Below are 27,600 nucleotides of genomic sequence, written 5' to 3'. Positions count from 1 at the left end.
ACTGTTATCAGCTACTAACAGTGACCTGCTGTCTGATGCTGGAAAGTTTGACGCCAGCGGCTCGTTTTGCGCTCTGATTGGTCGGAGACGCGCGTCCCCAACAAGTGTGGGCTGTTTTACCATTTCAAACTGCACGCGGGCGGGATTTTACTGTCAGAACAACCTTCCGTCATGTGAGGACTCTTTACTGTAGCTGACAGTTTGCTTGTAAGAAAAACCTTTCCTATGGGGAACAACGGGTCATCGATGCTGTTTCCCCAGCAGCTGATCACCTCAAATGAAGCCCACAGAGCTGAATGGCAGGCTTCTATACAGCAAGGTTAGTTTGTTTTTTTCACCCCATAATAATAATAATAATACGCACACACACACACACACACACACACACACACACACACACACACACACACACACACACACACACACACACACACAATCTATTTACTGTATGTCCTAATGTAATTAAAATGTCAGTGTTTGGACTAGTGCATATAGTGTAGATGTGATATGTGGATATAAATGCTAACCATAAATGCATGATGGTGTATTGGTTGGTATTTGGTAACCTTGTCAAATCAACTACAAACTTCCAAAGCAGTGCAAGCAATACACTAAATAATCAAGTCTGTTATGAAATTGGAGCAGCTTGGTTTTATGACATCTAGTTATCCTGATGCCCCTCCTAGGCTGTGTAATGTATCAATTAAAGATGAATGTGAGAAGCATTGTCATTCACAGCTTTAAGGCCGGGATTCAAGTCTGTTTTTGGGACTGTGCATTGTTCCCCATTTTCTCTCTCCAAGTCTGCACAGGTGTCCTTTGGCTCACTAGTTTGTTCCCACTGTCCAAAAACATGCACTTAGATCATCTGGCAAATCTAAAGCCTCTGTGTGTGAATGATTTTGTGTGTGTGTGTGTGTGTGTGTGTGTGTGTGTGTGTGTGTACTAGGTCAGTTAGAGATCAGGTCAGTTAGAGATACCAAGGGTTCACTCAAAACAAGGAGCATTTAGTTATTATGCCACCTATAGCTGGAATCAGATGTGCTTCAACAGTAGACACTTTTAAATCAAGATTAAAAACACATCTGTTTAACTCTGCATTTACTGAATGAGCACTGTGCTGCTTCACACTGACTGCACTTTTTATCCAAATCACTTTTACTCCTGTTTTATTCTTTTTAACATATTTTAAACTGTTTTTATTGAAATCACATTTATTTTCTTTAATTGTTCTTTGTTTTTATTATGATTTTATCGTATGTCTCTTATTTTTACATATATTTCTTTTTTCTCTCTTATAAACTGTTTTCTAATTTCTATGTAAAGGACTTTGAATGACCTCTGTGTATGAAATGTGCTATACAAATAAACTTGCCTTGCCTTGCCTTGCCTTACTATTCTGTTCACATAAATATATATTATATATGTGTACTATTCTGTACACATAAATAGAATGTTAACTGTTGAAATTAGAAATTCAAATATCCTTAAACCTTATATGATCTACATTTATAATGTCAAAGCTCTATACAGTGTTTTAGAAAGGGTTTTTTTTTTTTTTTTTTTTGTTAAAGTCACATTTTCATGGGAATGTTGTATGCATGTTGTAGCAGATATTTTTGGATTGGGAGACAGGAAGTATTACTCCCAGGATACTAAACCACTGGCTTCTGAGTTGCTGAAGATGTCCATTCCCAGGACCTTTTCAGTGTGTGGGAACACTGTAATAGAGAGTGTGATGACAGACTTAAATGACATCTGACCCCTGGAATGCCATTCGCCTTGATTTTATTGACTTCATCAAACAAGATTAAATGTAGTACGGACGTTAGCCTTTTGTAAGCTTATCACTAGAAAGATTCTCTTGATTTTCTCATGTAGAGGTCATTGAAATACACATTTTTCTTATTATCACTTATTATCTTTTGTATATCCTGAGTGGATTTGGCACTGTGTACTAAGCAGAGTAATGGTCTGGTTCAACTTGTGCTGTCTCTATTATCCAGCAGATGGCATGTGTGATTCCATGAAGGAACAGAAAATGATCATTACTTAATAGTTTTTACTATGGTTAGAAAAATAAACTATGATGTAAGCCACTGTTCTTATTGCAATTATAAATGTATTTCACATTTAAACACTGTGATGGCTTGGATATCTTTATGGATTATGGTGACTAAGATTTATTAAATGTCATGTGGTGTCAGAAATACTGATTTTTCAGCCTCTTAAACATCTTAAATGCTAGAATTCCTGTTTAAATGTTTTCCATTTTTTTTAGAAACACCTAGAATAAATGTCAGAATTTTAGAAAATGCTAGAACACATTGAGTCATTGAGATACGCACTGTCATTTTTCATTTCATTACATTTTTTTAATAATTTAAATGGGGCTGTGCTCTTCATGAGTATGGCCTTGTTCACCTACATGTGGGAGTGCCAAAAGTTTGGCTCTGTTTTCCTAACAGACCTGTTCAACAAGCTATACACGACTCTCATTTCCAACAATTGTTGAGTATTAGCCAAGTAGATCAAGTAATTTTGTGACATGTTGAGTCTGCATTGCAAAACAGTGATGAGAACTTTATGTAGTACATTGTGTTGTCTTGAATCACTGTAACATTAATAAATGTGACTCTTGGCTTAGAGAAGTTCCAAAAGGAAGTGCCCTAGTAAACAAGCCACACACTCTTCTCTTATCTCAAACCAAACTTCCTTTCAGTGCAAAAAGATTTCATGTTCAAAAGAGTGTCTGCTTTCATTTTATTGTGGTTTGTTTTGCAGCATGTGTTTTACACAGAGACACTAAACTACACAGGGTCATAGAAAACATGCACCATTCTGCACAGTGCCATGAACTAAATTCAGCTCTCATCAATCTCAATATAAACCATATTAGACACATGTCCAGCTGAAGTAGACACTGAGCAAGACGTATATGCCTGCCTATTGAGCTCACTGCCAGTTGTTAATAATGTAAAAGGATCCTCAGGGTTATTAGTTTCACTATCATGGAGGAAACTGCCATATTTACAGCTCTCAAAATAGCCTCTTCAGCCAGCACTCGTGCTGTATCAGTGCCCTCTTCAGAATTGAGGGGCCACGGGAAGTGTCTCTACACACTACAAGGGGCAGAAAGCAGAAGGAAAGAATGGCACAGATAGACGGAAGCCAGCAGATACTCGGGGGCTGGCGGTAAAAAGCGAAAAGACCAATCTGTCCTGTTAAATCAGTCTCCAGTGAGGAAAGGTTATGTATTATGCTGTGGACCTAAGCTGATAGCTCATAAATCTTCAGTCTGAGTAGATTTGTCAGGGAGAAAATGAACGATTCACTGACAATGGTTGTCATGCCTGTCATTGGGGAAGAAGGCGTTTCAGTAGGCTAACGCTTGAGTTAAATTTTGATGCAGTTAGCATGAGTATTAATCAGAGTTCAATTTAAAATGTGAAAAATAAACAATCTCCATTTAGTGTTGTCTAAAAATGTCTGAGCCTTCCTCTGACTTTTTTTTACCTAATCTGAAAAAGCGCCTTCACAATGCTGTTTGTGTTGGACTGGAGCTTGGGAGGAGAGAGCCAAAATAATCAGATTTAATCAAAAGAAAATAAGTGAGCTGCCTTGGGGTTTCCACTGGCACACTGAACCTTGCTTCCGATCACATCTGCCAATGTGCAAGGTGTGCAGGATTCACCTTAGAAAACATACAACACACTTTCTCTAATAGTGTTGGTTCACACAATAGACGTATTTATTCTTACATCCTTGGCAGAACTGTGCTCAATACATTTGGATTTGTTATTTTTGGAAAAGCTATGTATGATCTGGCCTTCTGTATTTGATTAATATATGTTTTGGTTCAGAAGTCAATAACATGAAAAAGATTAACAAAGGATATATTGGGCAATATTAATTCATACAAAGCTTTCATCACATTAATAGCAATTAAGAAGAGTCTTAGAGTCTTGAGAGTCAATGATTGCTAAGTTAGAACGCCAGCATAATCGTGTCTCATCTTTAAAATGAATCTCAGGTTTAAAATGTATTATACTAGTATTATTATACATGCACATGTAATATAAAAAATGCACAGTGTCTAAAAACAGTTCCCTTCAAATGGTATGTGGAGTAGAGAAAAATATTTCAAACAGGATCAATTTATAATTTGTGATATTTTGCAAGTTTAACACCTATTTCTCTAACCCAAGTGCAAACTGAACAAAAACAGTCAAGGCAAGGTTTTAAAGGCTAGAAAAACAAGAAAGGGTACAATCCAAGAATAAATCCAAGACACAACAGCATACAGGTAACTATTCAAATCACAGTACAATATAAACTGTTGATTGTCCATCAGTTGTTTATCAGCAATGTATGCAATACAATGGTGAAATCCCTACTTGCTGAAGTCATCTGTTCTACAACAAGGGCCTGAAATAACCTTGATTCATTAGATATACACTTTTAAACTTTGTATGTCATCCAGAGAACTGTTCCCACTTTCCTGAAGGCTGTAACATATGGAGAAATTGACACTAGTGGAATTTAAAGGTCTGGACTCTGATTAACAGCATGCTATTTAGGTAATTTTCTCTCATCAGCCTCTGATTTTGTTTCTTGCTTGCAGGTAGGATGAGAGCCCTCTCTCTCATCCATTTCTGCAAGTGTGTGTTCATGAGGTGGAAAAATGGTAAAGCCTTTGTGCATTTGTATGCTTCTTTTTCTATACAGTTACAGAGAAGTTTACGCTAAAATATAATTTTCAAATTTCTGAGTTATTGATAAAGTATGATAAAATGTAGAAAATATTTTTGATGACTGAATCAAGCTGAGAAGATGCTGTTTATAGCAGATGATACTGCGTAAATGCTTTTCTGGGGAAAGGGCATGGGCTGAACTTAGCATGATTCTTTATAGACTGTCATGTGGAATCCTCTAGTCATAAATATTTTATCTGACATACTTGTTGTGGTGTTTTTGGCGTAAGTTCTAGTTCATGATTTACATACGCACTGTCCTAGATCACATTTCAATTTATTGAATTAAAAGTGGTGAAGTGAAGTGAAGTCACTTGTGGGTTTATCAGAATGTGAACTGGATGAATGTCTTTCTTTGTGTTTTATCCTGACACGGTAAATAATCAGTGTCCAGAACAGAAGGCCAAAAGCAGCCCATAATGTCTCGACCCCTCTAAGAGCCCTATAGCCAGTCTCTCCAGGGGACCCATTTGCTTTGGCAACTGCTCACTGGGTGTTGCTAACCTTGTGCAGAGGAGATGCCACAAGGCTCCCTGGGCTAGTTTGAAGCTGGTATTAAAATAGCACTTGACAGAGCACAGAGCAGCTGAGCATATGTGTGTGTGTGTGTGCGTGTGCGTGTGTGTGTGTGTGTGTGAGAGAGAGAGAGAGAGAGAGAGAGAGAGAGAGAGAGACAAGTAACATCAGTATAGTGGATAGTATACTCAAAACTTATTCTTCATAGACTTTTACAATCTGATCTTCACAAACAGGCCAGTGATGACACATGCTGTTTAAATCCAGAATTATTGGAACCCTCAAAGAGAATAAATAAAAATAAAAGCATTACAAACACTGACAACATATCTCCAGATACTCGGGGAAACTCTCTTCTAAGAAACATGTATTTCAAAATATTTTGTTTCAAAAACAAAATCTGAGAATCTCAGATTGGAAAAGGAGACTGAATGCACTTTATAACACAGTATGCACTAGGTTGCACATGTTGAACTTTATGTGGCTATGACTTAAGTCCTTATCTTTTTGTTGTTTTTTGTCTTGTTTTATGTAGCTTTATGTAGTTTTTCTTTGCACCATGGTCCTGGAGAAACGTTGTTTCATTTTACTGTGTACTGCATCAGCTACAGTATATATGGTTGAAATGACAATAAAAGCTTTTTGATTTGACTTGAAATGTTTTAAATAGAACATTGGCCCAAAATTCCTATCGAAAAGGCTTCATTCAGCCTTGTTATATGCGCAGTACTCTCATTCTGTTCATGTGAGACTATTAATTCTGGGGATGTCAAACGTGTCCAAAAACTTCCAAAAATGTAAGAATTTTTACATTTTATATAAGAAAAAAATATTGTGTGAAAATAAAACTTTACGGTGTTCTTATATTACAAAGATAGCATATATATTTATTGTTTTTTATATTCTATGTGTAAAATGTTATGAATGATGCTAATATTCCTGAAGTTGACTGCAATTAGATAACATAATTGTAGCAGGCAGCAGTAAAGAGAGCATTAAGCAGAATATTGTGAGATCAAGCACAGATCAATGCATGGACCAGTTGCTTCAAGCATGCTTTCAAATTTGCCTTCTTTATTAAGTCACTTTAGATTAAATTATTTTCCAAATGACCATATGTGTATGGTTCATAGAATCTTAACCCAAAGTATTGCTCACTGTTGTGTGACTGCGCAGAGTTGCCTTGTTTTCTTCCATACAGGGCATAGAGTTCTTAAGCAATAAAGGCTGACTCACTTTTTGAAACAGCCTACAGCATGATGAGATGTTGCAGACATGGCAAGCGGGGTTGCCTGGCCTCTGACTGGATTACTGAAAGATTGAATTCACCTCTCATTAATCTCAAATTCATATGGCTCTCATTAAATCTTACAATGTGTAAGCCCTGTTTAGAACACATGGCTACATTCCACTGGTTTTCAGAAACGGAGGTCCCTGAAACAACAGTATAACATTTCTTGATTTTTTTGTGTTAAGTTCCCTTTGAATACCCAGTCACCATTCACACATTTGGAACCTCATGCAGTTTTACAGTGTTTTTTTTTCTATCATAGTCATCAGAATATAATTCATTAATATGAGTGCTAGGATCTGTTTTGTATTAAGTTGTTGGCTGCCACTTGTTGTTTGTGTTGGGTCTTGCAACAGAGTGCCCTTTGACCTTAGAAGATCAAGTCCCATTGACCTCCAGGTTGTACAGCTGACAGTACAGACAGTAACTTCATTAAGCATATTATAGATATGGCGTTGCAGAATAAATCTGCAATAATTATCTCGTGTGAGTTTTCATAGTCATAAACTTGTCATAAACTACCCAGCATAAATTTGGAAATCTTTATTGTTGTCCAAATATGTATAGTTCTTTGTATGAGTAGTTCTTTGTATGAGGGCTGGCTGAAAAGCTGGAAAGCTGCATTGGTATTACATCAGTTTGTACTGATGGGCTGATGTATGTTTTTAGTGTGTGTGTCTGTGTGTGTGTGTGTGTGTGTGTGTATGATGTATTTAAATAACATTGGATACTTTTCATTAGCCAATACAATAAGCTCTGAAATTGATATCATATTGAAAATGGAATGAGGGATCAGTACGTCCCTTCTTAGTACACAGTAAAAGAGGCATGTGTGTCCTGATATTGTAGTTTATTGCTCTTATTATTCATGCTGGCAGTCATTTTAAGCTACTGACAACTTTCATCAGTCATGCCATTATGTATGCACATCAGCCTTGCTGGAAGGAAAGTGCTTGTGCTCTTCAGAAACCCACAGCACTGCAAAAGGTCTTTGTCTAAAAAAAATCGGTGCAGATCATATATATTGTTTCTAGTTTGAAAATAATAATAGCAGTAGTAGTTAATAATAGCAGTAGGTTTTCTGTCATCTCAATTCCCTTTGACCTAAGGGCTTTGTAAAGCAGCTGAAACACTGATGCTATTTTGTGATTGTTTATGGGAGGTAGGACTAAAGAAACTCCACATGTCAAGTGTATTTACTACTGCTTATGAAGTGTCAAAGATGTTTGTACATAGTAGCCACAAAGTCTAAATTTGTTCTCACTTTACTGATGATATAATTGACATCAGACAATAATCATTAGACATTTGTGAGAAACATATGATTAATACAATATTTACAATTTTCTTAAGAATTTAAAGACTTTACTAATAGTGCCAAGCTAAAGATTTAGTGTATAAATGTTTAGTTTGTCTTGTTAAGCCTGTATATTTCTGTCAGTAAGCTGTTGTTAATTTTACAGATTTGGCCAGAAAAGCTGCTCCTGTTGATTACTATAATCTCTTTAAACTGGGATTCACTTATGGAGTAAAAATTGAGTTTTGTAGCAAGAAAATAACATATTTAAACAACCATATTGTTTTTATTGAACAATATTTAACATGTAAATATGCTCAAAAAATTATCACCTAATTTTAATACTAAACAACTCCTGTGGAGATCATGTATGTGTTAAATTAAATAAATAAAAGATGTCATGGTATGCTTTTTAATATTATAAAGCATTTTGCTGTCTTACAATTAAATTAAACAACAACTTGTCTTTATAGTTATGTTTAGTGTTATTGAATGCCCACAATGCATCTCTATCACTTTGCTTGTAGGTCCCTGTGGATAAGTTCTTACGATTGAGGCAATAGAATTTGAACTTTAATATGCTTTAATATAAATGTAATAATAAAATAAACTTTGGAATTACTGTCAAAGCCACCCTGTTGTAAAAAATTCTGACCGGTCAGTTCCGTGAATTCAAATCTGTGGTATATTTACAGCATATCAGAAATTTTACAAGACAATATCTTTTACTTTTACTTCTTAATTTTGAATGTATGAAAGTTCTAAGACAAATGATCACCAATTTTGTTTTTTGTTTCCTTTGGGTTATGAGATACAATACATTTCTGCAAAGAGTTATGTTTTGCCCAATTTTACGGTTCCAGGTGTCATTAACTCACCTCTCGTCTCTAAACTGTCTATACATGTGTCCTGGTCATAACCTGCTGTTACCATAAAGATAACATAACTTAATACTGTGGAAGATTGAGCAACAATGCACTGATTAGGGAATAGACTTTTCCCCACAGAGGAATTATGAAGAAATGAAGGAGAATGGTAGCACAAAATGGTTAACCACAAGAAATCCAGCAGACTTGCTCCTAACTGCTGACATACCACTTTTAGGATTATCACCCTATACCACATTTTCTCTGAAACCATTTAGCATTCTCATTTTAAGAGTTGAACATTGATGCTGGGATCACATTGCTCTAAGTGGTTTAAAAGCACAGTTTCTGCCCTATGCTGTAAAATGTGATGTCATGTGGCCTTGTGTTTTCCTTCATTAGTTGATATTTACAACTGAACCAGCTCATCACAGCAGTGAACTTTTAACTATAGCGTAACTGCAGATCTTTCTACTAGTCATATTTATATCGGGTTTTATGGAAGTAAATATATGAAAGATTTTTGAACCAAGGTTTCTATTTTATAATTCAACTCCCACTCCCATTCTTTTTCTAATTCTTTTTTATTGCTGACATGGTTTTAGGCATTTTTAGGTACTTGGTACTAGGTAGAATGGCCATTCTGGGCAACAGATCCATCTTTAGAGATCATATGGTTTTGTGTTTGTTTATTCATAAAAGACAATAGTAGTAATAACACCATCAGCACCACCACCACCACCAACAACAACAACAACAAAATTAATGATAATAATAATGATGATGATAATAATAATAATAATAATAATAAGAAGAAGAAGAAGAAGATAAAGAAGAAGAAGAAGAGAAGAAGAAGAAGAAGATAAAGAAGAAGAAGAAGAAGAAGAAGAGAAGAAGAAGAAGAAGAAGAAGAAGAAGAAGAAATCCAGAGGGATAAGGTTTATTAGATTTAAGATGGCTATCTAAAGTGACCTAAGCAATCTGTGGAAACATGCTGAACAAAAATAGACTGTAATTCCATTATACTATTGTAATTAGCAAGCTAGTTACTTCTGATATACATAGATTGCGAACTATACTTATACTGTATACTTATACTTCAAGTGATAAGTAATTCTGTGATATTGCATGTGCCACTTGTTACCAAAATAAGATTTTCCTCATCATTTTTGCTGATATGGAGTGCAGTCTTAAACAGTGCACTTTATTTGACCTTGTACCCAATGTGCCTTCTGTAGATTTCTGTTCTGTATCCTTGGATAATTGCATGAATGAACAGGGGTACAGCTGTTTCTATTAAAATGGCTATTGAGCATATATATTTGTGTTAAAAATCTCCTTGGACAGTTTGTAATTCAGTATTTACTAACATGCTACAATTCTAACACAACCTCTACATTTATAAAGCAGTTGTCCGAATATGCTGTACTAGTTTCCATTTTAGTGTCATAACCCATTTCTCAAATTCTAGAATTCATGCAATTTTATACTCTTGGGTTTTAAATGTAACATTTGAATGACTCATTAGCATTCCTGTGCTATCAGTTAGAATGAGTGTGTTAGTTTATGTAACTGTGCTAACTACTAATTAGCATACTATTTAGCTATTTTATAGACACTGATTGGGCTACTGAGATCTTCTCTTCTCCACTGACCCTTTTTGTGCAATTTCTGTCTACACTTTACTAATGTTTTGTGTCATTCTGTATATAATACTGTATGAAGTCCCTCAGACAAAGGAGAACATTGTTGTTGTTTTCTTTTTAAATGGTTACATGCATATCCTTACGCTTAGGTAGCTGTGCATCCGTTTGTCTTGCCAGAGAAATCAAGCACAATAGCACAGCTGGGGGAAATGAGGCCAGTCTACATCTGTTAAAGACACAACCCCCCGTTCTCAGACCTGTTGGCAGGATCAGCCATGGAATAGGAAAAGAGTAACCGCACAGTGCGAAGTGTTCCCCATATTTCTTCTTTTACTATGTCAGGCTTCATGTAGTGTTATTGGCTGTTTTCAGTTATTTTAATGTTATAAGCCAAGATTTTCCTCCAATGAGCCAAGCATGTAATCTTATGTTGATTCATATAAGCAGATCACAAAATTTAGGCAATATAGGTATATAGTAATATACTTGATGCACATTTCTATGTTATTGCTTGCTTCCGTGTGAGTTAACAACAATTTTTATTATTTTGCTATATCTACATAACTATTGCTGGTACTTATTTTTCAAATAATTTGTTATAGAATTTAGAAGTTACAACTTCTAACTAATCACATGCGTTGAGTTTCTTCAGAGCATACTGTAACAGTTTCTATATGCTTCTATATGAGTCAGTGGCTGGTGCTGCCGTTAAGTGCTAAATCAGTATTGGCTCAGGTTTTAAATATTTTCCGATCTGAATCAGTGGTGTATTTTATGACAGGAATGAAGCATATATCATACACATGAACACAGGACACAAGTTTTTGTTATGCATATTGCCATCATTCCTGGAAGAGAAACAAAGAAGAGTTGTCTTGGTTATTCATGGATATGATCCGTGATTGCTTATGGATGGGCTATCAGCTTTTTCTCAGAGCTCTGATTTAAAAAAAGGGAAATTGGACAGGAGATGACAATTTTCTTTATTTATTTTATAAAAACGTCCATTAAACAAATATACTGTTGTTGCATTTCATATTCAGCATTTTAAGTGAGATTTCAATTGAGTTTTTGTATTGACTAATAGAAATTATATCACATGGCAATCAGTAAACAAGTCGTATAAGTACTTCTTATAAAATATTGGAATCAAACAGCAAGTCAGAATGAAGTCATGTTGCATGGATTTCTTTTGCTAATTAGATTTAGAAAATAAATTCTACTTGAGGTTTTTGCACATGTGTCTAATGAAAACGGTCCTCTCAGAGGGTGCTTATGACTCACTTTGCCATTAGATTTGCTAGTTGGGGTTTTGGACAAAAGTTCCCCACCACTCAGACAACCACATGCAATCCTCCCAATCGGCCATCTGCTTAGCATTTCAGCAGTGCCTTGGAAACCATGCAGAAATCAGAAGACTGCAAATCTAACACTTTGCAGTCCAAGGATGATATGATAGGGCAAGCTTTCTAGCACACACATAGCTAGCTTCATCCGTCAGTGAAGCACAGTGCTTCATTGGCGATGGATGTTTTTTTTTATCGGATAGTTCGTCCTTTTTAACAAAAATCAATTGTGCCACATGCAAAATTGTGTGAACCAAATTAATATGGATTTTGACCTCTGTCCATCAAACACTTCCAAACATGTTTACTGAATCAGTTTCTGTTCCCAGAGGAGAGAAAATGCTAATGGATTTTGGGAAAATGCTTAATATTCAGGCCTCTTTCAATCTTAGAATATGGTACTATTCAAAGATAATGGAAACCATTTTCTCAGCATTATCGTGTGGTGATTGGTTATGTGTAGTGTTGAACTAATGCCTGTGGAGTTAAAAACCATCAAATGAATCTCTGCAGGAGACCATTCAATTTTGTAGAAGTTAATTTATCGCCAGTGATTTTACTGTGTTTCTAATGAGTAGACTTGGATGCACTGCTGTGCTCACAGTCAGGACACCAAAGCCTTGTACTTCAATCACAGATCTTTAAAGGCAGCTTATCAGTATCATATATCCTGTTCGCTGGTGGTAGAGCATTAAACCACAAACAAACAGCTGCAGTGCTTGTGATATTTTGTTTACAGCATGACCAGACCTGTGGTCACAATTGCTGCCTTACGTGTACTTCCTGTGTAATCCCTATGGCCACTGCCGCCCTTTTCTTTTCAAACTATGACGAGGATGTTAAAGAATTTCAGTTCACCTTAGGGTTAATGTCAAATCCTTTTTTGCAAAATAAGTACCCTTTAAGAATGCATAATGAATGCTTTCTTTCTTTATGTCAAGATTTATTTTATTTATTTGTTTGTTTGTTGGCTTATTCATTACAAAAAGCCTTGAGATTTTTACCTGCCCTGTTGATTTGACCAGGCAAATGCTCAACGATTTTTTATTTATTTATTTTTTTGTGAAAGTGATAAGAACTAAGCTGTTGGTACATTTGTCTAGGTCATCATTTCAACTTCATCAACTTCTTCTTGTAATTTAGGAACAGCTGACTTGAGCCGTATTTACAGAAAGCACCGAAATTCAAATGTCTGCTAATGGAAAGTTTGTCTAATTTATAACAATGCTTTCTGCCAATATATACAGTGGAATCCTAAAGAGAATGGTTTCCACCTATTTGCATGCAGTGCTTGACAACACTTATCCCTAGGCTAGAATTTGGAAGAGTTATTGGAAATTAAACATTTCTTTGCTTTTTTCTCAATTTTTTCACATCTGTGGAGAGTGTTTTGGTTTGCCCCCAGTAGAGACAGGTCATATTTCTCCCTATTAGAAAAACTGGTGTGGAATGTGTTCAAAACCATCAGACGTTATTTCATTTGTTTGAATATGAAAAGGACAATGCTCTTGTAACCATCTATGCATGCATACTAGGTGACATACTGGATTTATTGCAAGCGTAGACTCCCTGCAGACAGTTTGGACAGACATTGGCCGACTATGATGGGCCTGGCCCGTTTGGACAGATCTCCTCAGAGATGGTTTCGGCTCAGAAGACAGGAAACAGCTTGCAAAAGATCCCAGCCATCAAGGAAGGATGGGCTGGGGGCTGGGGTGGGGAGCAGGGAATTTCCTCATAAAGGGCTTGTGTAATTCCCAAAAATGTCCACCATTCTTAACAAGCTTTTGGAGAGCATAAAACTTCAAACGTAACTTTTCTCAGCCATTATTTGCCCTTTAAGTTATTGTTAGCTATTGTGTTTTAGAGCTCTCTGCTTGAAAGACTGCTGGTCTGTAGATCTTAGTAGGGGTTTGTCTCCATTCCAAAAATCCGACTATTAAAAAGGCACTGCTGTTAGCAATTTCAGGGCAAGGAGCAAAAAGCAAACCCATGCTGCTTATGCTGAATGTGACAGAGAAGGATGCAATAGCTGTGACATGGACATGAACAGCCTGACAATTAATGTTAACTACATTGAAATGCTGATTCCAAATTTTCTGAGGATATCAGGCATCAATCATAATCAAACAAACAAAAAAAATGACCAGAGAACCAAATGACCAGAGAAAATCAATGTTTTAGACATGCTTGCTATGAGGGAGGGTGGGGTGGGAGTGCCATGACCTTATTATATATAGGACATATAAAGGTTACGTTTAGTATTTGACTTGTTCCGTGCTGTAATTTGGATTTGTTCAGAATACAATTTTACAATATTTTTTTATATAAGCATAAACCAGATGCGGACCCATTGGGTAATACGGCTGTGCCATCTACAGGGTTTCAATGTCCAAAAACATGTAGGCAGGTGGATTGGCTGAGTTAATTAACCGTTGACAGTTTTTAATGGAAGTGTGTGTGTGTGTGTGTGTGGTGTGTGTGTGTGTGTGTGTGTGCACATGGTCCTGTGTGATGGATTGGTGTCCCATCCAGTGTGAATTCTCTCACCCTGCAGCCATAATCTAGATGTCACAGCAAAGGATTCAACAACCAATTAGAGGTGTGATTCATGCTCACATTTGGGATGGTAATGCTGGTAGTGCAGCAGGGCTTAATTCATTTCTGTCATTTATAATGTAAGCAGTAGTAGCTTAACCTATAGTAGCTTTTGCTGCTGTTGCTATCATCATCATCATCATCATCATCATCATTATTATTATTAGTAGTAGTAGTAGTAGTAGTAACTAACTCATGGCACATTTTATCTGGCCCTTCCGACCTACAGATTTCCGTCATCTTTTACATTTTGTACTTTACTTTCTGACAGTATTTTTGATTATTTGTGAGGGTGTCTCTTGTCTTTTCTATCAGACATTTCTGTTGGAGTTACCAAACGATCATGTGCAGCTCCACAGTGCTTTCAACGTGCGGGTGCTGTGCAGTGCGTATTGCTTTAAAGTTGTGAAAAAGATTTGAAGGGAAGGTGCGGGGGAGGAGGCGGCAGTGCGCCAATAAGGGTGAACGGAGAGAAGAGCTGCTCTCTACACACTGGCACATGAAGATGAGGAGGAAAGTCGCGGCGTTCCTCAGCCTCATGAACACGCTGTTAGCGTTAACGGTGCGCTGATCTGCTTTTGACCTTCACTCATAGATGGAAGCACAAGGAAGAGTCAGGATCCACTTGTCACAAGACGAAATCGATCTCTCATAGCAATGGGGAATAGTGCACCCAAACCGCTTACAGGTAAGACCGACACGCACGATCACGCGTCACAGAATCGTGCGTAATAGAACGCGCGTGAGTTAATGAGCGCGCCCTAATTTCCACGCTTGTGCTTTTGCGTTGTGAACTCCGTGTGTGTGATACAGACAGAGAGAGAGAGACGGAGAGAGAGAGAGAGAGAGAGAGAGAGAGAGAGAGAGGTAACTGCGTGGGAAGAGCAAGATGAGAGCTGACGGAGAAGGTTTATGAACAGAGCTCAGTACTAATAAATAGCTCCAGATCAGTCTCACCGATTGAGGTATTGATTTAACATTTTGAGTATTGAACCACCAAAGTCTACAACCAGTTCCCAGTCCTGCAGTGTTTACATGAGTCCAGCTGGAGACAACACAGGAGTGTCATATTGTAGATGTTGTAGGTGCCAGGGCTGTAATATAGGTGATTAAATAATGAAGAGCCCATTTCGGGTTCAGGTGTTCCTTTTATAGCCACAAATAAAATGTTTATGTCAGACAATGGATTTATGAGCTTATGTGTTAAAGTGTTTCTAATGATGAACCTGCTGTAGTGGCAGCTATGTGTTCATATAAACACCTGAAAGAAAGGCATAAGACTATTGCGTTTACTATAAGGCATCTGCATAACTTGGTAAGATTTGCCAATGGCCTGCTTGTATGAAAGGTTGTCAGAAGTTAACATCTGGTGAAAGGTACAGTTTTTCATCACCAGTTAAATAAAATATAAATCAGTTTCATTGATATGAAGTGTTGATGTTTATTAGAAATAACCTGGCTTGCAAAATAAATAAAATACTTGGAAGGGTTTGTTTCTATTTATATACTGTGAAAATGTTACATACAATTTTACAGGAGGGTCTAAATGCACAACAAAACACGTGACAGACTATTATGCAGCTATCCAGTTTATGATGGGCTTTTTCTTGCATCTGACTGCCCTCGTTCATTCATCTATTTATGTTATTGACAAGTATGTGCTGCTGACAGTACTTAAATGACCTTAACATGTATTTTTAGAGCAACTATTGTCACCCTACTACATTGCTGTCTTCTGTGAATCATGTTGTTTGTCAAACCATAGCCTTATATAATGTCTGTCTCATATAAACTATAGTAGCATTATGTAGAGTAATGTGTAGAAGCTATATATAATGGGAAAACGAATCTAGGAAATCTAGGAAAAGGAATCTAATGTTCTGGATCATTTTAGGTAAACTCAAGTGACTTGAGTGATCTGATGCGGAACCCTGATTTCACATATGTGTATTGGCTATTTGGGTTTTTAATAATTGTAAATATTTGTATAATTCATACCCTTATATCACAAAATTATCCCAACATTGATCTGTGCTTATTGGGAAAATTTTGTGTTTCTATATGTGACAAAAAATTCTTAATTTTAAAAAATGTGTCCGCAACAAGTTATAGAGTATGTGTAATTGTAGAACAATAACAGAAAGGATGATCTATACTGGATGTAATTTGAATGTTATTTATGTTTATTTTCCAGAATAGAGCAGGGAATTCATTAGAGCTCATGCTGTTCCTACCCTCCAATAATCAATTGTGCATGGATAAATTGCATTTAATAGTGCACAATGACTTTTGATTGATGACTCCACAACACACAAAGGAATAATAAGTGACTTACTATATATGTGACTTGTAACACCATATTCACAATGATAAGCAGATGTGCATTTGGGGAATACAATAAAAGACTGTTAGAGATTTGTTTTGGAGTAGCATAGGGAGGGCTCACTCACGGGTAACTGATTTTTGGCTATGGATATGCTATAGTGTCTTGAACTGAGTTTGACAGGTTCTAAATTAAAATGGATGGCTGAAAGACTATGCAGTAGTATAAAAAGTTGGTGGGTTTTTTGTTTGTTTGTTTGTTTGTTTGTTTTTGAAAACCAACAATTTCATGATCATGGAAGGTCATTTAGGGAAAATAATTTTGATGCAGTTCTTCATGATGTTTTAGATGAGGAGAAACTTACAAATTATAACTGGTCGTTATTTATTTCTATTTCTATCATGCTACAGTGCTAGATTGAATGATGCCACGTCATGTGCATTAATACCCAGAGAGGAGTTTATAAGAGAAATAAATACACCACTTTCCTGAAGTGTACTTGCTAACATTTCTCGCTCTATGGTGTATCTGCGGCGACGTGCCCTTTACTGTAATTACCAGGCACCAGTCACTCAATACAGGCAAGAAATACAGGATTCACAGGACTACAGCTTTCAACTATGTTTACAGATTCAGATATGGCTGTGGGTGTGACAGTGTTTGCAGTCTTTAACAACAGTTTTTAGAAGAGGAAACATTTGAGTAATGCAGCAACTTTTGTCATACTCTGGAATGTTCAAAGCTTTAAATGTAGAAGGGGCAAAATGTGTATTGTTGAAGATATTTAGAACAGTTATCCTGTAAATATAGTGCTATACTGTACATTATGAAATAATGATATCACAAATACTATCTACACAATGTCTGGTCAAAACTAAATCATTATATTGTTTAATTAACCATTTAAGGCCATATGTATTTTTATTCATTTACTTAACCAATTAATGACTTCAGGAGCAGTTATTGTAGTATAATGAAAACTGTCAGTCTGTGTTTTATGGTTATCAGCCCATGATATTTTTCTTACTGTTTCAACCCTTATATTGACCATAGACATTAACTGTAAATTTGTAGGTGATATTTTGCAAAATGTCATCTATTTTATGAGTTCTTTATACTGACCGCAACAGCCTGTGCCAGGCCACTATCATCTGAAGCTCTCTACTCCCCACCACATCAACAGATTTGCTGTCACCTTCTCCTCTAATCCATAGAGCAATCAGCATTTTTCAGTTCCTTCATTTGTGAAATCGGATACATTCATTGCAACAGTCAAGTCAAGCTAAGTTTCCTTGACAACGATCTGTCATGTAATTATAGCATATGACAGTAGGTGGAGGCTGAATGTGATTCTGCCATACAAATTGAAAAGAATGTATTGATTTATGATTATTGCAGAAATTAGACATTTGCCTTAGTACTTACATATACTTTAATCAGCTGCGGCCAGCCTAAAAATAGCGACCTGTGTATTTTTGACATTTGATTTCCAGCATGTGTTAACGTTGTCTGTTTCTGGTTTTCCTGGCTACTTATTTTCTTTATGTACTGAAGCCTGGTTTTAACACGGAGCATGTTAAATCTTGCAGTGTTTGCTGGCGTAGATCTCTGACTGTGACAGAATCACAGAAGGGCTTTAGTGGATGTTCTCGAGCGAGGTTCGAGAGCTGGACTGCAGCATCGCTGTCTGCCACAATGCCGATTTGCCATCACATCACGCAGATCTATATTTGGAAAGCGAGCAGAACCGTGCTGCGTTTCACAAGTGGAGTTCAAGGCTCTCATTTCGCGTTTGCCTGTACACAGAGTGGCAGAAAAAGGTCCCTAAATCACACAGCTTGTGAGGAGGCGACTGGTGTTTTTTTCTGCCTTGCACCTCAGATCTATTTATGAAATAAATCTTTGCTCTTGAACAACATCTTTGCAGTATGAAATAAAGTGTTCTTGCTTAATGTAGAAACACAAACGGGAGAAATATAAAGCCAGTATTAACAGACTTTCTAAACTATTTGGGTCATTATTCCTTTAGAAACAACACATGAATCAGATGAAAATAAATAGAGATAGAATCATCAAAAAATCCTGAACGAGTCTATTCCAATATATGTATGAATCATTAGATGATATTTATTTGCAAAGTTAACATTAGTGACTTGGTAGGAAGAAAAAAAACTGGCTGTAGCTCCAAGCGCCTGGTGTAATTTGATTCAAAGCTGTTATATACAGCTGTCATACAGTCCTGCAAAGGCTATGCAGATATATCCAGACTATACAAAGGCCTTTAGACAATCAACTAAAATTTTTAGCTAGCCTATTTTTAGCTTACCCAAATCACTCCCTATGTCCTGGTACAAGACTGGTACCTGGTAAATGCAAACAAAATAACCGAACCAACAAGTTGGTTAGCATTACTGACTATATTACTGAAAATGTGCTTATGCTATGATGATGAACTGAACGCTGCACAGGTACATAATCAGTCGTTTGGGTATTTGTGAAAAGGAGGGGTGCACAAGGAGGACTTTTATTACAGAGATTTTATTTATTTATTTATTTATTTAGAAAATGAAATTATTACATAGAGCACTGTGAAATAAATTCCACTGATCTGCCAATAATTGTGTTTTATGAACATAATCCAAATAGTTAAATGTTATATTGTGTATTTATTGGAAACAGAGCTTTTTATTTCTCCAGAAGAATACATTAGGTTTAACTTGACGCTACTTGGTAATTTCCACAAAATTGTACAGTAAACCTGTTTCAGAACCTGTTCTTTAGAGGCACCAGCCCTGGCACAGCTGAATCCCTGCTTTACACTCCACTCTAAGATATAAATAAGAACTTTATCTATGTGTAAGTTAGGCAGCTGATCAATAAGAGCACTTTCATTGAGCGGCAATGTGAGATGTTGCAGAAGCTACAGATTGTATGACACTTATGAAGGTTGTATCATGGTTTAGAGGGTTTAGAAGTTGAATCACAACATTATGGAGATAAGAAGCAGTGAACAATTTAAGAGGCATCCGCTAAAACTGTGGTTCTCAAAGGGGGTTCAGGAAACCCCAGGGATCTGTCAAGCATAGCCTGGAGGGCCCTGATTTTTTTTTTTTTTTTTTTTTTTTTTTTTTTTACGAGTGTGGGAAAGACAACACACCAGTGTACACAATATTGTTCACATTTAAAAAACAAGTTTAATTATTTGAATAGTTGGATAATGTTCCTAAAATAAATCTTACTGAGGAGGTCTATGAAATTTAATTTCCTCTTATATAAGATATAGAAAGCTTGCTCTAGACTATCTACTCTCTGCAGTTAAAAGGACGCTCTATCAGCTTAACGTGATCATGTTTGTAAATCTATTGCTGCTTTTTTCCCCCTAAATCATCTTACTGCATGGATATTCCTTTAAGAACACTTATGTGGTTCTTTTTTCTTACTGTTTCTGTAGAAAGCATTGCTTTGGTGCTTTGCTTGACATCCATTTCCTCATATAGATACACCCAGCGTGGATTTCATAGCTCGATCTGTGTTTTGCTTAAGACCAGTTGTTCACTGTGGACAGCGCAATTCTAGCTGCTGTCAACTTGCTCTGTTTTTTCAAATGGCTATATTTGCTTTGGCTGCTGGGAGATCTGTCAGAGGTGTCATGCCCATGGCCTTTAGTGTCGCGGATTCTATGCTATTGTTCCAGGCATAAAAGCCTTTTCTATGCTGTTAAGCACCTAGATCATGGCCAAAGGCAAATGTTCTCCTCATGTTGTTCATTAAAGTGAGATTGGGAGGGTATATATTTATCTGACCAGCATTAGAAGTGTGTGGGATGTCAGAGGGAGGGATTGTGGGAAATTTTTTCCCATATTCTGCCCCATCAGTAGAGGATTACAGGAATAATACATAAATACAGCACAGTCTATTTTGACTAAAAGGAGGAGTCTCAAGAGATCCTAGGGTTTTCAATAATTGTTGTCTGACTCATAGACACAGTGTTTTCTCTAAGGAGCAGCTGTTGATTCTAAGTGGCTGACAAAATGTCTTATTAAGAAAACAGTCAGATTCTGGCATTGATCTTAAATTAATTAATGTAATCTGTTAATAGTAGAGATAAAACATATGAACTGTGGTGCTCCTCGTATATTTCCTAGTGTCATCTATTATTAAACAAATATTTGGATATTTGGCATGTCATATGATTTATGACGTTCAAATGTAAGCAAGGGTCTTGGACTTAAAATATATACTTAAAACATTTATAAAGTTTTATCATTCATCAGAAAGTATTAGTAAGGCTTTCTTAGTTTATCTGTATAACTGAATCCCAATACTACTTCAATTTACTATTGTATTTGTGTGTGCAATTTTCTTTTTGCTCCAGGAGATGCAAACCTACAGCACCGCCCTGTGGCTAGCCGCCAGTATTACATACTTCCTCATGGCACAGTGGATAGGCGATCATCTGCGTTGGCTGTTAATCTGGAGTCTCCGCGCTTTCACCCTCACACCAAGGGCAAGAACATTCGTCTGGATGCACAGCTGCGACGTGCCACACGCAAAAACAGCTTCTGCCATGGCCTGACATTCAGTCAACGGCCCATACGTCTCTACGAGCAGGTGCGATTGCGGCTGTCAGGGGTACACTCAGGCTGGAGCGGCGCACTACGCTTTGGCTTCACCAGTCTAGACCCAGGTGAGCTTGCCTCATCTGAGATCCCTAAATACGCTTGCCCAGACCTGGTGGCACGGCCTGGATACTGGGCCAAGGCTCTGCCTGAGAGACTGGCTGCGAGGGACAATGTGCTGGCTTTCTGGGCCGACCGGCATGGACGTGTCTTCTACACGGTGAACGATGGCGAGCCTGTACTGTTCCATTGTGGCCTGAGTGCTGCACGTCCACTCTGGGCAATCATAGACATCTACGGCATCACACAGGAGGTCACACTGCTTGGTGAGTTATGGGATGGACCATGACAAAAAAAATTGTTATATTATGTACTACTCAAGTCTTGTCATTCTTACATGTAAGGGTATCAAGAAAGACATAATATTTTATAAGAGTTTGTACAGTCCAGAAATAACTTACAGAACCTTATAATTAAACTGCATTTAATCCTGTGAAGAGTTTGAGGTCTAATCTTAATCCACTGGGTCCAGTTTCTGCCCCAGGTACCTGTTGAGGTCACTAACCGCTAAACAGATCTATTTCTGAACATATTTCTGGTCATTTTTGTCCCTTGAATCGTTTCAGTAGCGTTGTTTTTAAGATATTTTTTGCTGACAGGAGTCTTCACTGAGACTAAACTGTTTTAAAGGGGCCCCTAAAGAGGGCAGGATGCCAGAGGAACAGACGTCACGATGACAGAGGTGCTGATGGTCACTATCACACCTTGACAGACAGATGGCTTTAGTGTGTGTGTGGTAGTGAACTGGATCATGTCCTGCACCAAAGCAAAATACACACACTGTGTAGGAGGCTAAACAACACTCTTTCACTCTGCTCTCCACTCTGCTACATTATTTATCTTCTGTCTGTTGGTTGGTGTGGCCATATTTGGTAAGAGTCGCTGTGTATTCCTGGAGAGAGAGAGAGAGAGAGAGAGAGAGCCTCATTGGGACTGATATACTGGGAGGCCACAAGTCTGCCATCTGAGCTAAACCAGACCCATGCAAATGTTGTGTCTAGCTTGTCAGTCAAGGCCTGCGTATTGATCTGATTTATTTCATTCGGACATTAAAGGAGCAGTTTGGAATTTTTGGAGCCCTCTGGTGAATGCAATATGAATTACAGTTGTAATAAAATCTTTGTACATTTTGTACATTTTGTAACCACTCTGTACAGTACATTATGCATGCATTGCCTTTTAGGGAAGGCACAACAGAGAATATCTCTTCTGGTGAAATAAATAATGTAATGATGTTTATGGAAGATGTGCCATGGAGGGTTCTTATTTGAGCAGAGTAATGATGAACTCCCATTTAATGTGCAATTTAATGACCTAACGACTTTCTCCGTTCTTTCAGAAAGCACGTTTGCTGACAGTACAAGCTGCCTGAGCGTGGCACGTCTGAGTGCCTACCTGCCTCCAAGCAACCATGACTCAGCCAACTATAGCAACAACCAGTTGGAGAGCAACCAGGCTGCAAAAATGGCTGCCTTGCACCTCAGCAGCTCCACACAGCTGAGCCCATGCTGCTCCACCTCTTCCTCCTCATCCTCTTTCAGTGTCCAAAGGTTACCCTCTACCCGTGGCCTTCCCTCTACACTTGATGCTGACCTGCGCTTTCACCCGGTGCGTGGTGCGGATGTGCTTCTGTCCAGTGACCGTGCGATGGCCTGCGTCCACTCCCCAGATAGTATTCGGACTTTGGTGTTCAGTGACAGGCCCATAAGACTTGGTGAGACTCTGTTTGTGGAGGTGAGTCACATGGGCCCACCTTGCCTTGGCATGCTCCTGTTTGGCATGACTTCATGTGACCCGGGCACATTGCATGCTGCAGAGTTGCCCGCTGAACCCGATGCTCTCCTCGATCGTAAGGAGTACTGGGTGGTGCACCGTGGGCTACCTGCAACTGCACCTGGTGACGTGCTCAGCTTCACACTTCTGCCTGATGGAGAGGTGCATCATGGGATTAACGGGGTAGCACGTGGACGCTTGCTGTGTGTCGACTCCTCTCAGGCTCTTTGGACCTTCTTCGCTCTGCGTGGTGCCATCTACCGACTCAGGATATTAGGCAAGTGACTGTATGAGGTGATCTAGCGTAATCATCATTCTTGACTTGACTTGATCATTAGCATTTATTGTACATTTTTAAAACATTTTAATTGAGGCTTTCATTAATATCACCTTAAGATACAATGTAAAGTATCAGTGCAGGTTGTGTCTAGGTTAGTTGGACAGGTTATTAAGTAGTCTAAAATAGATTGCTGCTTTGAGTGGACTTTACTTGTTCCTGTCATTCAGTTCTTTCGTCGCTGGAGAATAGGCGTTACTGCCCTGTCTCATTACGCTGGTTTTCTCCAAGGCTTTTTATGTTCCCAGAAATAGCCCCTTGCACATCCTTCAGTCTGTCTTATTATGGGATGCTATTGTGCTCTGTGTTATTGCTCCAAAATAGGACCCTGAGCCCAATTATGTGATTTGTATGCAGCATATGCTGGCCATGAGCTTACATAGACTTATATAGCAGTCAGCAGTGTATACTGTTGAAAACACAGTAAAACAAATGCCATGTCCTGTATGATATTCTGTGTTCCTGACTTTCAGAACTAGACCCTGAAGGCAAACATAGAACATATAAACACCAATGTCAGTTTTTTGGCAATGCAGAATGTATCATAATATGTACGTAACAGGTATGTCCCCTACGATGTGGGGACCGTGTTTATTTGTAACCTAAATGAAAATCATATTTAGCAGCTGGCAAAACACTGTTTATTTTTATGCTTTGAAGCATGCTTGATTTCTCTATTGTGATAGCGAGGGGGTTTAGGGATATTGAGAGGGCAGAGGCTGTCTAATGTGCACACTTCTAAAGTCTGAACAGTGTGTTGTGTATATTTATTATATATCAGTCTAAACCCAAAAAGTAAAAAAAAAATAATTCCTGTGTCTTGAAGAGTGAGAGAAGGGTCAAGATGCAGCTCTGTTCATCAGTGTTGGCAGTAAATGAATGCTTCAATAACACATGCACAGTGTCCACACTTATTTATGGCTGTCCCCTAGCTGGACGATTTCAATACCTAATATCATAATGTCTGTGATTTAGAGAACAGATGGAGTGATCCTTAGTGTTTCCACCATCCAGTAATTCACTTATTCTCTCCACGTTTTATGCAATAAAACCATAGTCGAGTCAAATCTGATGACATATATGTTGTTATTGTTAGACTAATGATATCTAATGTATCTTGATTGGCTATGGCTTAAATATTAAATAACTTGGGGCCAACAAACCTAATATAACTGTGTATATATTATAATAACATGCACATGTCAATCTCTGTATTATAATTAAGATGCCAGTGAGGAGCGCTCACAAATTCTGAATACAGCTACCAGAATACAGGCTGCCAGAAATCTGATGATTAGTGCTCCTTAGCCTCTAGCCTAGAATACCTTTTAAAATATCAGTTACACATAACTTAAGTATAAATCAGACCTCAGCATTCTCTGTGCAGTGAATTTCTCTCTCTCTCTCTCTCCCAACTTTCAAGGAACACTGCTGGCAAGTCCATCCACCTCTCCCTCTGTATCCCATGGCACAGCATCTGATGACAGTGACTCTGACCTAACTTTTAGTGTCAACAGATCCTCATCTGCCTCTGAGTCCTCGCTGGGTGAGTGAACATACAAAGCTCTGAGAGTTTATTTCAGAATGATGTAACTGCTCTTCGCAGCTAACCTTTCAACCTTGAGTGCCATTTTATGTTCAGGGCAAAATGGAATAATTTCAAATGTGTTACTTACATGAAACATGGTCCTTTTTTTAATTTAAGTAAATGTAAAAAAGTTAAATATATACAAGTATAATAAAAAACAGATCTTTAAAAATTAAACAAAGCACTAACTTTATTTAAACTAACCTTGTAGGGCTTAGTGAGCTATTGATTTGAAAGGCAAATATTCAAATCTGTGCACTGTTGGATCCTCAACTGTTTATCTTAAAAAAGCTGTCTGCCAAATAAGTAAATGTTTAAGCTCCGGTTTCATTACAGCTCTCCCCTGTGCAAACAAATTTAGCTTCAGGAGGATTACTTTGTTTTTAAAAGAAATTATATACAATAAAAATAGATGTCCCAGATCTCAATGAACAGATCATTTACAAGGGTAGTTTAAAAGGAAAAAAACAACAACAAAGACAACTCTTAGCATTGGGTGTTTGTTAAATGAATCCAATATTCACAGCCATATGCTAGAACCCCAAACACTTTATACAGATATCGAGTGGTGATTTTGCACCAATACAGAATTTTCACTGGCTTATATGCACTGTTTTCACTGAAGCACTTAAGAACTAAATCCTAATATTTCTCTGTGTTTATCTTCAGTAACAGCCCCCAGCTCTCCTCTGAATCCCCCCGTCTCACCCAGCCTCACCTTCCCAGAGACTCCACTGATCAGCAAGTGTGGTGAATGCACAGTGTGCTTCGATCAGGAAGTGGACACTGTCATTTACACATGTGGACACATGTGTCTCTGTCATGAGTGTGGCCTCAAGCTAAAGAAACAGATCAACGCTTGCTGCCCGATTTGCCGGAGACCCATCAAGGATGTGATCAAAACTTACAGGCCATGAGAAGACACAAAACTCTAAAAGCAGCTGAGATCCAGCTTTTTATTCTGAACTGAATTTGATTTCAGTACTGTTCTGTAGCTTTGACTCTTGTAGCGTAACCTCACTTTGTGTCCCCAACACCAATTCTACCACCCGCCCCGACCCCTAAAAAAACACCACTTCCGAGGCCCAATCCAGAGGCAGTGGAACAACGCGAGGTTTGTCTGATGCTTGCTCAAGCATTTATCAGTGCCTTTGACATTTGTCTCTAAAGCATCGCCTACCAACCTGACAATCATATTTGATAAAATGAGGTATACAGGATATATGACTTTTATCAGATGGACACTAAGAGGCTTCTTTGAGTAATGAAACAGATGTAAACAGATACAAAATTTATAATTATTTTGGTTTGATATTTTAAAAATAAATGCGTTCCCAATTGTGGAAAATAATAAATGAAATCCATTCATGTGTATAGTGAAAAATGAGAGGACATTTATTGCACTTAACTAAGTAAACTATATCTGCAGATAGATAGCCTCTGAAGACATTTCTCTAAAAAATAAACAAAAAAAAAACAAAACAATGGGGGGCACGGTGGCTTAGTGGTTAGCACGTTCGCCTCACACCTCCAAGGTTGGGGGTTCGATTCCCGCCTCCGCCTTGTGTATGTGGAGTTTGCATGTTCTCCCCGTGCCTCAGGGGTTTCCTCTGGGTACTCCGGTTTCCTCCCCCGGTCCAAAGACATGCATGGTAGGTTGATTGGCATGTCTGGAAAATTGTCCGTAGTGTGTGATTGTGTGAGTGAATGAGAGTGTGTGTGTGTGTGTGTGCCCTGCAATGGGTTGGCACTACGTCCAGGGTGTATCCTACCTTGATGCCCGATGACACCTGAGATAGGCACAGGCTCCCCGTGACCCGAGGTAGTTCGGATAAGCGGTAGAAGATGAGTGAGTGAGGGTTATTTTATTATTATGGCTGTATGATGATGTGAATGTTATATGAACAGTAAAATTCATTCTTTTACTGGAGAAACCCTCCAACAAGTTTTAACTACAGAGTACACAAAATACTAGAAGCATGTTCTCTGTAGGTCAGACTTAATTTTAATGTCTTCAGAAGTAATCAACATATCTCTAGCCCCTTTAGTAACAATCTTAAGGAAACTAAGGTTCTTCAAGAGTTATTTAAGGGTTTATTTGATAAACAATGGTTTTAACGTACTAGGCTTCACTCAGTCATAGGATTATGCATATAAGTGCAAGTCAAAATGGTCATGAACATGAGCTTCTTACCTGTATTTGTGTCAATCTGAACAGCATTAAATATCACATATCTGCATTTGCTGAACATATGCTTAGTGTACGTGTGACTGTCACCAGATTACGTGATGTGATTTTATATAAATACCTTGACAATCTTACCTTGCTCCTGGAGATAACTATCTCTAGAATTCACCCTAATTCATCAAGTTTTGTTAAATTAGGGCTTGAACTAGACAAAAATTAAAATGGATAAAATGAACACTGTTAATAATGTTCTCAGGAAAGTGTTGACATGCACACTGCTTAATGTAGTTCATTTACACAATGTGTTTGGATAAACTGTCACTTTTAAATAAGTCTAGATCCACCTGTACCTGGCCGATCAGTAGCAAATAAACATTTTTTTGCTTGTGATATTTAAA

General features: G+C 37.8%; 1 protein-coding gene across 3 annotated transcripts; it reads left to right on the top strand.

Moving 5' to 3' along the window:
• Positions 1 to 148: 148 nt before the first annotated feature.
• Positions 149 to 27,600, top strand: neurl1b (neuralized E3 ubiquitin protein ligase 1B). 3 transcript variants are annotated; one of them, XM_060884806.1, is made up of 5 exons: positions 149 to 319; positions 21,013 to 21,582; positions 22,656 to 23,366; positions 24,850 to 24,972; positions 25,684 to 27,600. In XM_060884806.1, exons 1-5 carry the CDS (start codon positions 226 to 228, stop codon positions 25,929 to 25,931), a joined length of 1,746 nt encoding a protein of 581 aa, XP_060740789.1. In that variant the 5' UTR covers positions 149 to 225; the 3' UTR covers positions 25,932 to 27,600. The 3 variants fall into 3 exon arrangements, with proteins under 3 accessions (XP_060740789.1, XP_060740791.1, XP_060740790.1); XM_060884808.1 differs by lacking the exon at positions 149 to 319 and adding an exon at positions 14,759 to 15,002 and having other exon boundaries at positions 21,016 to 21,582; XM_060884807.1 differs by lacking the exon at positions 149 to 319 and adding an exon at positions 14,759 to 15,002.

The sequence above is a fragment of the Tachysurus vachellii genome, chromosome 13 (assembly GCF_030014155.1).
Source record: "Tachysurus vachellii isolate PV-2020 chromosome 13, HZAU_Pvac_v1, whole genome shotgun sequence".
In the NCBI taxonomy this organism is placed as follows: domain Eukaryota; kingdom Metazoa; phylum Chordata; class Actinopteri; order Siluriformes; family Bagridae; genus Tachysurus; species Tachysurus vachellii.
This window is presented reverse-complemented; position numbering and strand designations above follow the sequence as displayed.